The following is a 15337-nucleotide window of genomic DNA, read 5'->3' as shown; positions in this document are numbered from 1 at the left end:
TGGTCACCTGTAAGCTTCCTTTGCTCACTGGCTTACACACACACACACACACACACACACACACACACACACCTCTCCACCGTTAGTCTGCACCACAGCTTCTTTCGCTCTCGTATGAAACGGTCAGGGGAATTAGCCGCTCTGTGCGCGCGCGGGTTAAGCCAGGGGTTTCGGGAGCGCGCCCGGATTGTCCACCATCTCAGCCCCTCGCCAGGCTGTGCACTTCACGCGTCTTATCCATCTCCACAGCGAAGCACTGATCCTCCACGAGCACTGGTGAGTTCACTTTTCCCACTTTTCTTCCCCGTCAAGTGTGTTCAAGCGCGCTTGACCTTGGTATACAGTTTGCAGCGTCGTGAACGCGAGTTTGCAGGTTGGCAGTGTGTGTTTTTTTGTTGAACTATAGGTGGTTGTGTTTACTGGAGGCTGGCTCCCACCAGAACTACTGCTTTTAGTACTTCAGCCCCCCTGTGGCTGCAGGAACACGTGCCAGGGTGCTGAGGCTGTTTTTCCATCTGACCATCTGGGTGCAGACAACTGTTGCGTTCATGAGCATTTAATTAAAGTAGGGTTATTTAATAAACAGCTCCTGGCCGCAGCTCGAGGATTAATTAGTCAAAATGGGAATGAATTAGTTAGATGTTGTTGTTTTTTATTATTTATTTATTTTTTAGAAAAAATGAAAACTTACACACAAGTGATGATTTGCTGAGAGTCCATTTGATTTGCACTTTGATTTGATTAATCACATAATTAAAAAAAAACTCGTTGTTGGTTTGCTTCCTGTTATGGCATTAGTGGGAAAAAGGCAAGCAGCTGTTAAAATTAGCAAAGTGTAATCTGCTGTATTCCAGGAGAGACCGTATTAGACCGCTCCCCTGTTGCCCTCTGCCCCGCTCACGTTAGTGTGAGGGTGCAGCTGACACTCTCGCCTCCGCTGTTGAGCTGTCAGAGAGCTTTAGGCCTTTAAGCTCCGCGCAAGGACGCAAACTTGGATGCATTTGCGCATTCCTCTTGTGCCTTCTTCAGAGGGAACGGGCAGGAAGGACATGCAAAAAATAACATATTTATGCCGTAAAACAAACAGAGTAAAAGTAGTACGGCCTAACAAATCAAAGTAAACATTATAACAACAAAATATAACCAGAAAATATGTGCTATATTGGATCTCTGGTCAACTATTTGCAAATTAGCCATTTTGGCAGGATTAAATGGAAAAACTGATATCCGAGTCTCTCCATGCAAACATCACCCTCTAATATAACAAAATAAATGTTGTCTTGACGGTGGGTATGTGCAATTTAATTATCATTCTCTCCTTTCTTATGGAAAGTGTTTTACAGAAAATAATTGGTGTTCATTCTGTTCCTTATTTAACCAGATAAAAGTCAGCATTAAAGAAAACAGACAATATTAAGTAAAGATGCAAATATGAGTTTCCGAAACTGTGCAAACAAGAATACATATTTTTGTAGAGTAGAGTGTATAGTAAGAATATGAAATACAATCTGCAAGGCATGATCTATCACTGATGTTCTGGTAGAGATGCTTTATTAAAGTGAGCATGCATATTGATTAGCATGAGTAGTGTTAACATGGAAGCTGCATGAATATGATCAGCCATTGGAGAAAATGTATCATGACTAATAAGCTAAATGACTAATACACCACACGTGGAGCGTGAGGCTAACAACATATGAGATAAAAAAAAAGTTGTTTTTTGTGGAAACTATATTTCTAGAAAAACAACCACCGTAGCACTAATGCAAAACCAGGAAATACTGTATATAAACTTACTAAAAATAATGTTCAAAATAAATCCATAACATGATGAAGTAGACTTTGTTTTCTGACGGTAACGAGACAAAAAAGTTTGGGAAACGCTGATCTAAATATCACCGTGTCCCCTTTACATAACAAGTTATCCATGTCCGTCTCGGCTCTGTTTACTAACACACAGTAAAGTAGGATTACCGCGGTATGTGTGCATATGGGGATTGCAGGCTGAAGCCCTCTGTGTTCATGTGTACCTTGTTTGGTTGACTGTTGGTGTATTTGCATGTCTAATGGCTTTCCCCCGGTGAGAACATCGTGGGACCACTGTTGCATGCAATCCCCATCCTCTATCACCCGCAATAACACCTAATAATAGGATCTGTATGGCACCCTTCCCTTACCGCCTAATAACATAACCCGTACATGTCTGAATAAGATTTAGGGTGTCAGATGTGATTATAATGGCTAGTTTGATTAATACATTCATTCCAACATGGCATTATACATTGTCACTATTTTGATGGATTCATGTTTGATATATTTGACCTGCTATTAGATGACAGACGCAGCCTTTAAATGACCGAAGCTCAATCCAAACACACCACATACAATCTCCCGTATCAAATCAAAGTACTGAAAAACATGTCGAGGTTGTGTTGTCGCATGTAGAGACAGAAAACACACAGGAAGGGCGTTAACCTTCGAGGGCTCATGATAATTAACTGCACTAAATCACTCAAACTAAACTGGTAACCGTAGTCTTATTTTTTCTGTTATTTCTGAGTTTGAGGAAGTGAAACACTGAATTGCTCTTTGAAACCCATGTTGGATGTTTTGTGAATGTGTATGGAAGCCTGCGAGTGTGCATGTCATTCTATTAATGTGAGACTTAAGGACTCTGTTTCCTCCTAACACTTCCTCCTTTATCTCCAAAGAATGAGCCCAGTGACCAAATTACCCCAACAGATTGTAAACTGTGCCGCTTGGATTGAACTGTGAGCTTAATCTGAGCCTACAGTTTCAATTGGGTGAAAAAGAGATGAGACAGCTTAACTTTGGCTCACTCTGTCAGTCTCAAACAACTACAACTGTGTGATATTTCAAACACATATTTGAAAGTAAAATCAGCTTAAAATTGCAACTAAAAGCGACATATCTTAACAATAAATAACTGTCACAGGCCATTATTAACTCTTCAGAAGGGAAGGAACACTTGTTTATTCAAATAAAATGGCATCTTACAGGCTAAAATACAAATGGAAGGACATTTTTGGCCACTAGAAAACATACTAATGAGTTAATAATTCATAGCTGTGGAAAAAAAGGTGAGAAAAAAAGCTTGTTGATTTAAAAAATACCTCTAAATATGTCTTTTTTTCAGTCTGTTCTACACTTTGCTTTATTCCTTGAGAATTATTTGAATCATTTTCCACGTATCATTTTTAATTCAAGAAGAAATTCAATCTTCACAGCTGGGTTCACAAAAACCCTACTGGGAGGAATGGTTCCACCTTAAAAGGAGCTTTTTTTTTGACTCAGTCAGATCTGCCAGGTCGTCCCAACTTCTGAATACTGAACTCTTCTTTCCTTTCCAACAGTGATGAAACGCAAACGAACATATGCCCGTCACCACAGACATGAGTGAGCCGTCGTCCTTTCACTCAGTGAAGCTTGTGTCATTGGCCCAATCGCTATCCGGGCTTGGGCTTGATGCTGCCAATGGAAGCCCTATCACCCCCCCTGACAATGATGAGCCCCCTCTTCCGGTATGATTTTCTCACACTCACATAAACCTTAACATTCTGCAGTCTAACCCTCATCGATCACCTTAATAATCACCTTTTCCTTCCGTACGTTTGTGCAGGAATCTGGCATCGATCTAGGCCCTGGGCTTTTTTTCGCTGATGGCAAGAGAAAAGTGGACTACATCCTTTGCTATAAATACAAAAAAAGGCGGGGGTCCAAGGCACGCCTTTCCATTGTATCCAATGGGAGTATACCATTTCCAATGCAGGGCCGTTGGGAAGCGGAGGCAGAGTCTGGAGAGGCGGGGGCACCTCCAGGAGATGCGGAGGAGCCGAAGCTGTCTGAGGAGGAGAAGGCTGTGATGAGGGAGGAGTTTGAAGCAGGTCTCCTGGACGCTGGACTGCAGCTCGAACGGGAGAAAGAGGCGAGTGTCTCCTTGCCTCCTTCCTTTGCTTTCGCCACCATTATTTCTTTCATCTGCTGTACACTCCTACGCTGGAGATCGTTATGGGACAGAGCCGTCCTTAAGCTATGTGACCACAAATCCTGTAATGGACGGCTGCCAAACAGGTGGAGGATGAAACTCAGCCTGTCCCCGGAGGACATGGTTGGACTCTAATTAGAGAGAGAACTTATTGATTATTAATGGTATAATATAGGATGATATAGAAATAATTACTACAATAATAACAATTATTGCATGTCTTTTATTCTGTTTTTTGTATTCTATGTGCACATGCATGTGTGTGTGTGTGTGTGTGTGTGTGTGTGTGTGTGTGTGTGTGGCTTGTGCGTTGAATCGGCTGCAGCTTTGGTTTAAGAACGCTGACTGTGAGCGTGAAGCCAAAGGCCAGATTATTGGGTCTTATGAGAAAGTGATCCTCTACTGTGAGGTGTGTGCGCTGACACACGGACGCACGTTAGGGGGGATTGGTGGGTTTTATTTTTGATCGACTGGTCAGCGTGTCAGTATGTGTGTCTGTTAGCCATTAGGCTAATGCTAACAGTGAAGGATTCATTTGGATATTTAGCGCTGTATGAATATGCTCAGTTGTGTTTGTTGTAGGCTACAACATGAAGGAGTTTACACTGGTTTTACTCATGAATGTGCAATGCATGTTTTATTTTCTCACTTTGCAGCCAAACTGGAAATAATCTATTTATAGCATATGCATAATTTGATCAAAATTCTCCTAAAATCTCCTTTGAAGGGTTTTTGTTCATTCTGATCATAATAAGACTAGCTTGACAGCAGGGCAGAGTCTGGTGATGTAATGCTATCATAGGAAAATGACACATCAGACATTAGAGCCTGCTCGTCAGTGTTCCAGGAGAAGCTAAGTAATAGCTTGTCACTTTTCACACGAGCAAAATGAATAACTGGCTACTTCATGGTGGCTGTTGCGTGCCAATCCCGACATTATCTGCAGGACTGGGAGGTTCTGGTGTTGAACTAATGGGATTCCATACCAAACAGCCTCGTTATAATTCAAAGAAGCATACTTACAGGTTTAGGAAAGGCTCATCTGACTGCCTCGGGACAAGTAGCCGGAGCAATTACATGCAAAGACAAAGGGAGTGAAGAAGACACTTTGGCCTGTAATCCAACTGCTGTGGTTGATGTTATGAAGTTATGTGAGTTATATAATATCATATTAACGTGTGTATTTATGTGCAGAGGCCAAATGGCCAGGGGTTTATTCGGCTGCACATCCCATGGCCAATCCTCAGTCGAGAAGCGGAGCTGCAGAAGATCAAAGTTGCTGTGAAAAAGGTCAGCAGCCATTCAAACACCCTTGTCTCTTTATGTTATGTGATATATTTTATTTGCAGAAGTTGTGTTTCAGAGAGCTGTAGATTGTGACCTGATCACAGTGAACGGACAGCTACATTTAGTGTAGTAAACACAAGGTTGCGTGACTGTTTTCCATCTATGTTTTCATCGAGCAGAAGTGTGAATTGCGGAAACGGATGGGCATCGCCGGGATATGGGACTCCTTTATGGGCAAAGTCAACACGCCGTTTCAACCAGACGTCCCTGACTTTGACGTCCAGAGAGACTCACAGACACGCTCCCACTTCAAAACCCTCAAACACCCTTTTATTAGAGACAAGCTCCACCTGTGAGTACCTGGACCGTCACCGCTCACCTGCACGCATGTAGCGGAGTGGTGTCAAGGCTGTGTTCTCTCATCATCCTTCATCAAAACGTTGAGCTTTCATATAAATTGCAATTGTTTTCACCAGTTAAATGCTACAATAACCTCCTTCAGTTGACCAAATTATTTGATTCAACACAAACAAAGACTTTTATTTGGCTGTTATTTACTTTTGAGGGAGCCTATTGTTACATCTGGCCAGGGACTGCAGATGTTCAGGCTAAATCTGGCATATTTACACACTTTATATAAATATGCACTGTCCCTAAAAAAATAAATATGTCTATCATTTAAAAAAAACACATTAGGCGTGTGACTGATTCTTTGTCATTTCCTGCAGGTATGACATCAAGTCGACAGAAACCGTATTTGATAATGCAACACGCAGCAGAATAGTGAGTCCAGGAACAAAATATGTGATGAAGAATATTTTGAATGTATATTTGAGCTCAACGCCCAATTTTGACGACGCTTCGTTTGTTTCTAGGTGGCCGAGATTATTTCACGCACTACCTGCAGACAAACTTGCCAAACCACTGGTGAGGACTAACTTTGGCTGTTTGTTTTTTGTGTATTCATGTGCTGCTTGTTTTCACATGCTATCAGTCACAGAACTGAACTTGTCCTTGACTCTGTGCTGCACTTCCTCTTTGTGTCATAAGGCATCAACTCATTATTGGCTCGGGGTGTCTACGACTCTGCCTTCCCTCTGCATGATGTGAGTATAACTGAAATAGCTCCTTCAGAGAATGTGAAAGTATATTTGCTCTTCATACATTTATCTGCATGTTTATAGAGATAAATTGGAAAAGGGGGCCTAATATTTCATCTCATATAAAGAGCTGGTGCTGTTTTTTGCTCTAGGGGTCGTTCACAAGGAGAGGACGGAAAGATCAGCGAAATGACAGACAGGTGAGTTGAGACGCCTCTGTTTGCTGTTGGGCAAAGTGTTTTTCAAACTGCCCTGGTCTTGGGAGAGTTCTAATAATAATTATACATGAATAATCCAAACTGTATTATTTCTTCTGAAGACAGTACATAGGCACCTCGTGTTTTTATACCAACATTTGTATAAAACATGTTGTGTTTTGCTCTTGTGTCATGTGTTCGGATGTCCTACAGCTACTGCATGAAGAATGGGCTAACTATGGAGTCATGCATAAATACCAGCCTGTGGACCTTATCAGGTACTGATAGTGGTCATTAAAAACAAATTCAAATCTTAAATTACTCAAATATTGTCGTGATAATAAGTCTATGGGGTTATTAAAATAACTATCTCAGCAAATTTCAGGAAAGACATTGACAGTTTGACCTGAGGGTGGGTAAAGATGAAAGCTCATAGAGCAATGGATCTGCATAGTGTATAAGCCTTGTCATGGACCACTACTACTACTGTGGACCAGAACGGCTAGAAGGGCAAAAATATAAATCTGTAAACCTGCAAACCCCAGGCAGCGAGATGATACGCTGGCTTTATTTCAACAGGAAGTACTTTGGAGAGCAGATTGGGTTGTATTTTGCCTGGCTGGGTGTTTATACCCAGCTCCTCATCCCTCCCTCTGTACTGGGCATCATTGTCTTCCTGTACGGCATACTCACTGTGGATGCCAACGTGCCAAGGTAAGCAGAAAAAAAAAAAAAACACAGCTCAAACATTTCAGACTTATTTCTATCGCCATATATGCATTAATATTCCACCCTTTGTGTTGCTCAGCCAGGAGACATGTGATGACCACCTTAACATCACCATGTGTCCACTCTGTGACGGAGTGTGCGACTACTGGCGTCTGAGCTCGGTGTGCTCGCTGGCCCGGGCGTCGTACCTGTTCGACAACGGAGCCACTGTCCTCTTTGCCATTTTCATGTCTCTGTGGGGTAACTATACATTCCAATACACCTTCCTGGTCACGCCAGGGCAGGTTCACTCCAGCAGACCTTCACCGAGAGACCGCGTTCACCTCCCTTCTGTGTCTTCTTGTAGCTGCCTGTTTCCTCGAGCACTGGAAAAGGCGACAGATGTGTCTGAAACACATGTGGGACTTGACGAGCTTGGAGGATGAGGAGGTACGGAAGCAGATTTGAGAATATAAACACACGCGTACATTATTTTAGACATAGTAAGATTGCGAATCATTGTGTGTGTCTTTTGTGCCAAGTCAGTCAGTCGGGGTGAGAGTGTTAACCCCGTGGCCCGGGTCAAGCATGACGACAGTTGTGGTTTGCCTCGCAGATTAACATTTGTGTCAGAACAATGCCCTCTCCCTAACACACAGATACACATGGCTACCACTGCATTAACACGGCTGTAATGGGATTGGTCTGTTCTTAAAGCAGTGCACTTGCTGATGACACAGCAGGGTCACAACATAAACTCTCTCTCTCTCTCTCTCTCTGCTGCCTGAAGGAGCGAGTCCAGGTGGGCGAGTTTCTACACCACATTAGAGTCCTGTCTGTTTTAAGAAGCTGTATTTCTTTTAGTTTAGCAATTCCATTTACAAGCAGGTGGAAAATGTCATGATACAAATTAATAATTAAAACATTGTGTTATTAAAATTAAACATTATTATGTTGTTTCACATTTTATAATGACCTTTTTTACTATGAATTGGTTTGTAGGAAGTTTTCCTCTTTACTTTGTATTTGAGAAGCATCCTCTGAGTGGAGGAGACCTGAACTCTGGTGAAGAGTGTCTTCTAATGAGGAAACCGTAAACAACCTTTTGTATGTTTGGACAGAAAATCCAATTATAATCAGACTGCTTCCTATAAAAGGCCAAAATGCACCCTAAATGTCAGAGGATATAGCTTCGTTGTGTGAATCGGTAGCTGTAGATTAATCCGGGACAGTAGATTTCTTCTCCTTTTCCGTGTGTTTTAACATGTGCATGTGTGCGCTGCAGGAGGAGCTGAGGCCTGAATATGAGGAAGCTCTACAGGAGAAGAAAGCTAAGATGAAAGCACAGTCTAGGAAGAAGGTATCGTATCTGACTCTGTGTGTGTTTCAGATCCAAATGTGTGACTCATAACACAAACTGTGTTTTTATTTTACTGACAAATCCTTCCCGCTCTGTGCTGTTTCAGTTGACTCAAGCTGGGGAAGGTGTAGATGAAGAAAGAGACCAGATGCTGGCCTCGCAGGTATCACTGCACCGCTCCATGTCGTAGGACGTTATGTGGACAGGGTTGCTAGTTGTTACACTGCAGAGATTTACACCTGCTTCATAGTGAACGCTAACACAGAGCTCGTTCAAGTACATTACACTCAGTGAAGGTCAACAATTGTATAGAAACAAGCAAATATCAAGTTTTTCATGTATAGTAAAGTTATTGCAGACTGTCTGTAGTCTGTCTGTGTGAGTTTTTGTCAGTGCACAAAAAGGAAACCCTATTCACCTGCAGTGGGTGGTTGAGTCCAAAGCTGCTTACCTTCCTGAGATTAGCCCAGATTACTGATGGAGTGAGAAAATGGAGGAGGGAGAGGAAGAAGGGGAGGGGATTTTTGTCCTTTCAGATGGCAAAAACATTCACCTGCCAGGCAGAAAACATGACAGTGTGGCAACAGGACATGTGCTCAGCATTACTGCACATCACAATTACTCATAAACCATTAGTAGTGTGTGTGTGTGTGTGTGTGTGTGTGTGTGTGTGTGTGTGTGTGTGTGTGTGTGTGTGTGTGTGTGTGTGTGTGTGTGTGTGTGTTTACCCGAGTAATATGCATGTCTTTGTTGACAGCGTGAACCAGAGGCCCTGGACATTGAGGATCACCTGTCTGGTTATCTCATCAATGTGTCCACCTTACTATTCCTGGTACTGCATTTATACACTTATAATGTTTAAAATATTCACAAATTTAAAATATTATTATAATAATTAGTATTGTTATTATTATTGTTATTGTTATTATTATTATTATTATTATTATTATTATTATTATTATTATTATTATTATTATTATTATTATTATTTATTAAAAATCTATTTCAGACATTAAAAACATTAAATAAATGTTGGATGAAAATGTAATAGCAAGATAAAAAAAAGTTATAAAAATAAAAAATAAATCAATACATAGGTGGAAGATAAATATTTAAAAAAAAAAATATATATATATATATGAACCCAATCTTAAACCCCCTCATCATAAATAATTGTCATTTCATTCTGATTTGTGTGCGTTTAGATCTTCGTGACCTTCTCGGCCGTGGTCGGGGTGGCGGTGTATCGAATCTGCATGTTAAGCGTGTGGTCGATGAACCCCGATCCTGAAGCCAAGGCCAGCGTGAGGATGACCGTCACCACCACGGGCATCATCCTGAACATGCTGGTCGTCCTGGTGTTGGAGGAGGTCTATGGAGCGATCGCTGTGTGGCTCACTGAACTGGGTGTGATATTCAATGCTGTTTCAAAGATTTGACCAGTCTGGATAGAAATCATTCACTAGGATGGAAAAGATTGCATTCTTCGTGTGCCTCACGTGATGTGTTCACATGTGTCGTGTCTGGTTTCCAATAGAACTTCCGAAGACAAAGGAAGAGTTTGAAGAGAAGCTGATCTTCAAGTCTTTCTTCCTCAAGTCCATGAACGCCTTTGCACCTATTTTCTATGTGGCCTTCTTCAAGGGCAGGTGGGTGTCGCTTTTAAACTCTGACTTCTCTCCGTTGTCTTTTACTCCTCATCGTAAGACTCGGCCCTCTCCTCACGCAGGTTTGGTGGGCGGCCTGGCGATTACGTTTACGTCTTCGGAGACTATCGCATGGAGGAGGTGTGACACACATTTGTGGTTATTGTTCATGTGCATGTAGATGAAATGTGCATCGAGTAAATGTGTGATTTCCTCCACAGTGCGCTCCACCGGGCTGCCTCATCGAGTTGTGCATCCAGCTCAGCATGATCATGCTCGGGAAGCAGCTCATCCAGAACAATGTGTTCGAAGTTCTCATACCGTACGTACATATATATATATATATATATATATATATATATATATATATATATATACAGATATATAGTTTACTTCTGCCGACATACACTTACACACAAAACATTTACAAAATGTGCTCCCTTCCCCTCTTTTTTGTAGGAAGCTGAAAAAGATGTACAGGACGATACAGGAAGAGAAAGTAAAGAAAAGAGCAACAGAAAACGCGGAGAATGATGCTGAAGAGAAGCGACCGAAGCAACAATTTGACAAAGATTTCACCCTTGAACCCTTTGAAGGCGTGACCCCTGAGTACATGGAGATGAGTGAGTCCCTTTCAGTCTCTTGCTCACTCTGCAACATCCTCTTTTGCTGCTTTAACCCTGTAAATTTCCCCACTGCGGGATTATTTGATCTTATCCCATCTTTTATTTACAATCACTTTCACCTTTAACCGTGTGTGTGTTGGTGTTTACAGTAATCCAGTATGGGTTCGTGTCTCTGTTCGTGGCCTCCTTCCCGCTGGCCCCAGCTTTCGCTCTGCTCAACAACGTCATCGAGATCCGACTCGATGCTGCAAAGTTTGTCACGGAGATCCGCCGTCCCGATGCCGTCAGGTGTAAAGACATAGGTACAGACGACGCGTCCACTCTGTCGCTCTCTGTGTGAACGTGAAACAAGCTGTGCTGGAACTTTTAATCACTTCCTTTTTCCTTTACTCCACTCTGCCCTCCCTTGTTTGTCTCTTTGTCTCCGTGTCTGTCTGTCTGTCTGTCTGTCTGTCTGTCTGTCACTACATATACATACACACACATATTCGCACTTCCCTTTCCCTCTTTGTCTCTTTTCATGCACATGCTCACTCCAGGGATTTGGTACAATATTCTCTGTGGAATCAGCAAGTTCTCTGTCATTACCAATGTAAGTGTGTGTGTGTGTGTGAGTGTGTGTGTGTATGTCTACTAAAGCGATGCACACAACAATTCACTTGTTGAATACCGACATCTCTTTTTTCAGTTTGATGTTGCAAGTGAACATTTTTGCTGTCGCCACGTCTTTGTGAGACCTGACAAAAATATACATTCATTTCAGTTTGGTTTTTGAGTCGAGAAAATTGTGTTTGCATTCACTGTTTATCACCTTAATGCGTTGTGTGTAATGTTTTTTAAATCATTTGCTCGAATTAATTTACATTCATTGTTGCTTCTTCTCCTGTGCCTTCGTTGATGCATTGCTGCATTTCTTTAAACAACAACTGTCTCCTCTTAATCTTGCAGTGGATCACACCAGCTGTGATACCAATTTGGGGGGGGGGGGTTAATGTGGTTGTTATAGGTGGATAACATTGTTGAAAAAATATTCATAATAACCAGTGGATGTACCAGCAGCGACTGGTACATGGTGATGTCTCACGATACGGTATCGTCATTTCAACTCCTTGTTTGTCTTCTCAGGCATTTGTCATCTCCTTCACGTCAGAGTTTGTTCCACGCATGGTTTACCAGTACATGTACAGTGTCAATGGTACCATGGACGGCTACACAGAGCACTCACTGTCCTACTTTAATGTCAGCAACTTCCCACTGGGCAGTGCGCCCACCACCACCCTCATCACCGGAGTCTCCATGTGTCGGTCAGTGACGCTTTTAACCTTGACCCACCTGGATTTTCCTTTAAATCCTTGATCCCGGCAGCTTAACTCTTACTTTAAATCCCAAACTTGACTTCGGAAACTGAGAAATGTGGCATTTATAGCCACATTCCCTTAAGTGAGGGAAGTCTTTCTAAGAATTACCAAATTCACCTTGCTGTTGGTTCCTCCTGGCAGATGCACTGTTTGTGTTTTTCAGGTATAAGGACTACAGAGACCCACCGTGGAAAACAGACGCCTACACCTTCTCTAAACAGTACTGGTCAATCCTGGCTGCAAAATTGGCCTTTGTAATATTTTTCCAGGTAAGAAACTAATTTCACAACTAGACTTATGTTAAGTCTGAAACGTTGTCTCTGATCTCAAATCTGGAAGGTGTGCACCCTCTCCAAAACAACTTTGACTCTGACACGTCAACTCCGCTGATACATTCCTGATCTGATGCTTTCCTTTCCCCAAATAAAATTCCGTGGAATGTTTTTTTGTGTAAGGTCACAAGAGGTCAGGGGTTGCTATGGCGACAGTCTGAAGCTGGCCGTGATTAAATTGGTGTATCTGATCAGCTTAATGAGGTCAAAATCACAGAGCCAGCAGTGAATCCCTGTAGATAGGTGGACGTTAAAGACCATTAACCCTCTTAAACCTATCAAGCAAAAACAAACACACAAACAAACACATGTTTTTCCCATAATAAAGATGGACTACCATGTAACTAGAGTAGCATTAACACCAAGCATACTCTTTCAATGCAATTATACATTGCAAAAAAAAAAAAAAAAAGTTTCTTTTCTCCGACAGAACCTCGCCATGTTCCTCAGCATGTTGGTGGCCTGGATGATCCCAGACGTACCCCGATCTCTGCGGGAGCAGCTGAAGAAAGAGAACATGATGCTCATGGAGTTTCTGCTGAATCAAGACCAAGAAGCACGTCCCATATCTCATACCCCAAGACGTTCCTTCGCCTGCATCCCCGCCAACATAGACATTGTGGTGGAGGCACCACCGGAAGAACTATGGCAGGAGCAAGTGAAGGAGGAGGCGGAGGAGGAGGAGGAGGAGGAAGAAAGGCTTGAGATCAGTCCAGATGGACCGACAAGGAGCAGTGACAGTGATCCAGAGGTTGGCAAATCACCCGAAGAAGATGAAGAAGATGGACAGAAAGAGCGAGGAGGAGAAGATGAGGGTGGAGGGGTAGCCGGGACAGAAACGCAAAAAGATGGAGAAGTGAATGCAGAGGATGAAAAGTTGGACGATAAGCAAGAAGCAGACGTAGAAAAAGTGGTAGCAGAACAAAAGAAAGAAGAAGAAGAAGTGGAAGTGGAGACAGTGGAGATGGAGGAGTTTACTGTCAATCTTGACGACTTCATGAGCAAGCTGGGCCTTTTAGGTGAGAGGAGAAAATGTAATGTATCAGTCATCTGTTTTGTCTTGTTTGTGTCTCGTGATTAAATCTCATATTTCATATTTGGCACGTAGATGACGAGCCCGCGCCGAGCACAGCTACAGACACGGAGCTTCCCTGCTCAGAGTTGAAAGACCAGGAGCCTCCGTCACATCCATCGTCTACAAGAGGCTCCTACCAGAGTCTGAAGGGCTCCAGGGCCGAACTGACATCATCGGATATCGACTCTCGGCTCTTCTCCCTGATCGCCCCTCCTCCCAGAGAGCAAAGCTCAAGGGCAAAGGCCCGCTGCTCCACGCTGCCTTCCCGCCACAAAGGGGCCGAGGCCTGTTACAGCCTGCCACGGCCGAGCCACTCCACCAGCCTCACCAGGTTCCAGCAAGCAGCCGCGCTTACTCCCCTGGTCCCCGCGGGCTCTCGGTCGCCCTCATCCAACCCGTTCACACCTGTGACACCATCCCCTCCGCATCCCACACCGCCCCCGTCAGCCCCACAGCCCAAAGCCCCCAGTGAACTGTTCGCGTTGAAAGGGCCTCCGCCTCAGCAGCCACGTTCCAGGGACAAAGCCCGGTGCTCCACCCTGCCTCCGCGACAAAGAGCCCCTGGTCCCGATGAGCACTCCGGCAAGCCTAGCCATTCCACCAGCTTCACAAAGCTGGGGGACCGCGTCCCCCCTTCCCCCAGTGAACTGAAGCGCAACACGGCGGTATGAAGAGAGCTGGAAGACAGGGGGAAAGGACAGAGGGTGACAGGTGGGGGAGGACTATCCAGATTAGCCTCTCCAGTCTATGCCTGGAGCCTCACCCTTCCGTCGGTCCTCCCTATCTGCATACGTGAGGCCGGGGGTCTGAAGAGAGACCATCCGGATCAACTGAACACCCTTTTTATCCTCTTAATCTTCATGAAGACGTTTATACCACTCGGTGGTTTAGGGCTGACCCCGACAAAGGGGAGTGTTTGACAATTCAGAGAAAGACTGAGACTTTCCCTCTCATGCCCGAAAAAAACAATACCACTGGAACTTTAACTCTTTCTATTACATTTACATTTACATTTTGTTTGTCTTTGGGTGTTGTTTTTTTGCCGGTTTGTTTTCACAGCTCAATAACCACTGCTCCTCTGTTATTTTCAGTCCCACACATGCAGCAGTGCTGCCTTGTAGACCAGAGGAAGACGGAAATATATACAGCTCAGCTAGTATCATCACTAATGCTTGTAGATGTTCTGTTTATTCTTAGGTTTTGATATATAAAAAAAAATGTAAAATTATAATAAAAAGAAGGACATATTTTTGATATCTGCTTTTCCTTCAGAGCCCTCGAGGTCATGGGTATTTTTATGTTGCATTTCAGACTGACTGACAGCAAAAATTTAAATTTTATTTATTATACTTCTTGAAGTTTGTGAAGAAATTATCCATATTCAGCATATACAGTATATGGGATGCCAAATAACATCACTGCTTAAAAAAGTTATTAAAAAGAGACTATCAAAAACACACCAGTCATAACATGTCATTTGAGATGATGGCGGTATCAACACTGACAGGCCTATTGTGTTGTCTCTGTTGCCCCCCTCTGGTGTATGATAAAACACCGAGAGGTGATCCAGTGTCCTCTATTTGAATATGGATGTTCAGTGATGTTTTGCTTTACTTATTAATCCCTCTTTCATTTTCAAAGT

The 15337-nt window shown here is 43.0% G+C and overlaps 1 protein-coding gene across 1 annotated transcript; it reads left to right on the top strand.

Annotated features, from left to right (window-relative positions):
- The first annotated feature begins 123 nt into the window (after positions 1–123).
- ano2a (anoctamin 2a) lies at positions 124–14921 on the top strand. Its single transcript, XM_084018165.1, has 28 exons — positions 124–276; positions 3375–3542; positions 3641–3946; positions 5201–5296; positions 5473–5645; positions 6022–6076; positions 6169–6220; positions 6344–6399; positions 6546–6593; positions 6804–6868; positions 7170–7304; positions 7399–7559; positions 7666–7748; positions 8089–8100; positions 8584–8658; positions 8765–8821; positions 9416–9490; positions 9864–10065; positions 10196–10307; positions 10388–10445; positions 10526–10626; positions 10764–10927; positions 11080–11232; positions 11470–11522; positions 12056–12234; positions 12452–12557; positions 13051–13639; positions 13729–14921. The coding sequence occupies exons 2-28, from the start codon at positions 3396–3398 to the stop codon at positions 14364–14366; spliced, it is 3951 nt and encodes a 1316-aa protein (XP_083874291.1). The 5' UTR covers positions 124–276; positions 3375–3395; the 3' UTR covers positions 14367–14921.
- Positions 14922–15337: the final 416 nt, after the last annotated feature.

The sequence above is a fragment of the Eutrigla gurnardus genome, assembly GCF_963514095.1.
Source record: "Eutrigla gurnardus genome assembly, chromosome: 9".
NCBI classification, from domain to species: domain Eukaryota; kingdom Metazoa; phylum Chordata; class Actinopteri; order Perciformes; family Triglidae; genus Eutrigla; species Eutrigla gurnardus.
Note: the sequence above shows the minus strand (reverse complement) of the source record. Positions and strands in the feature narration are given on the sequence as shown.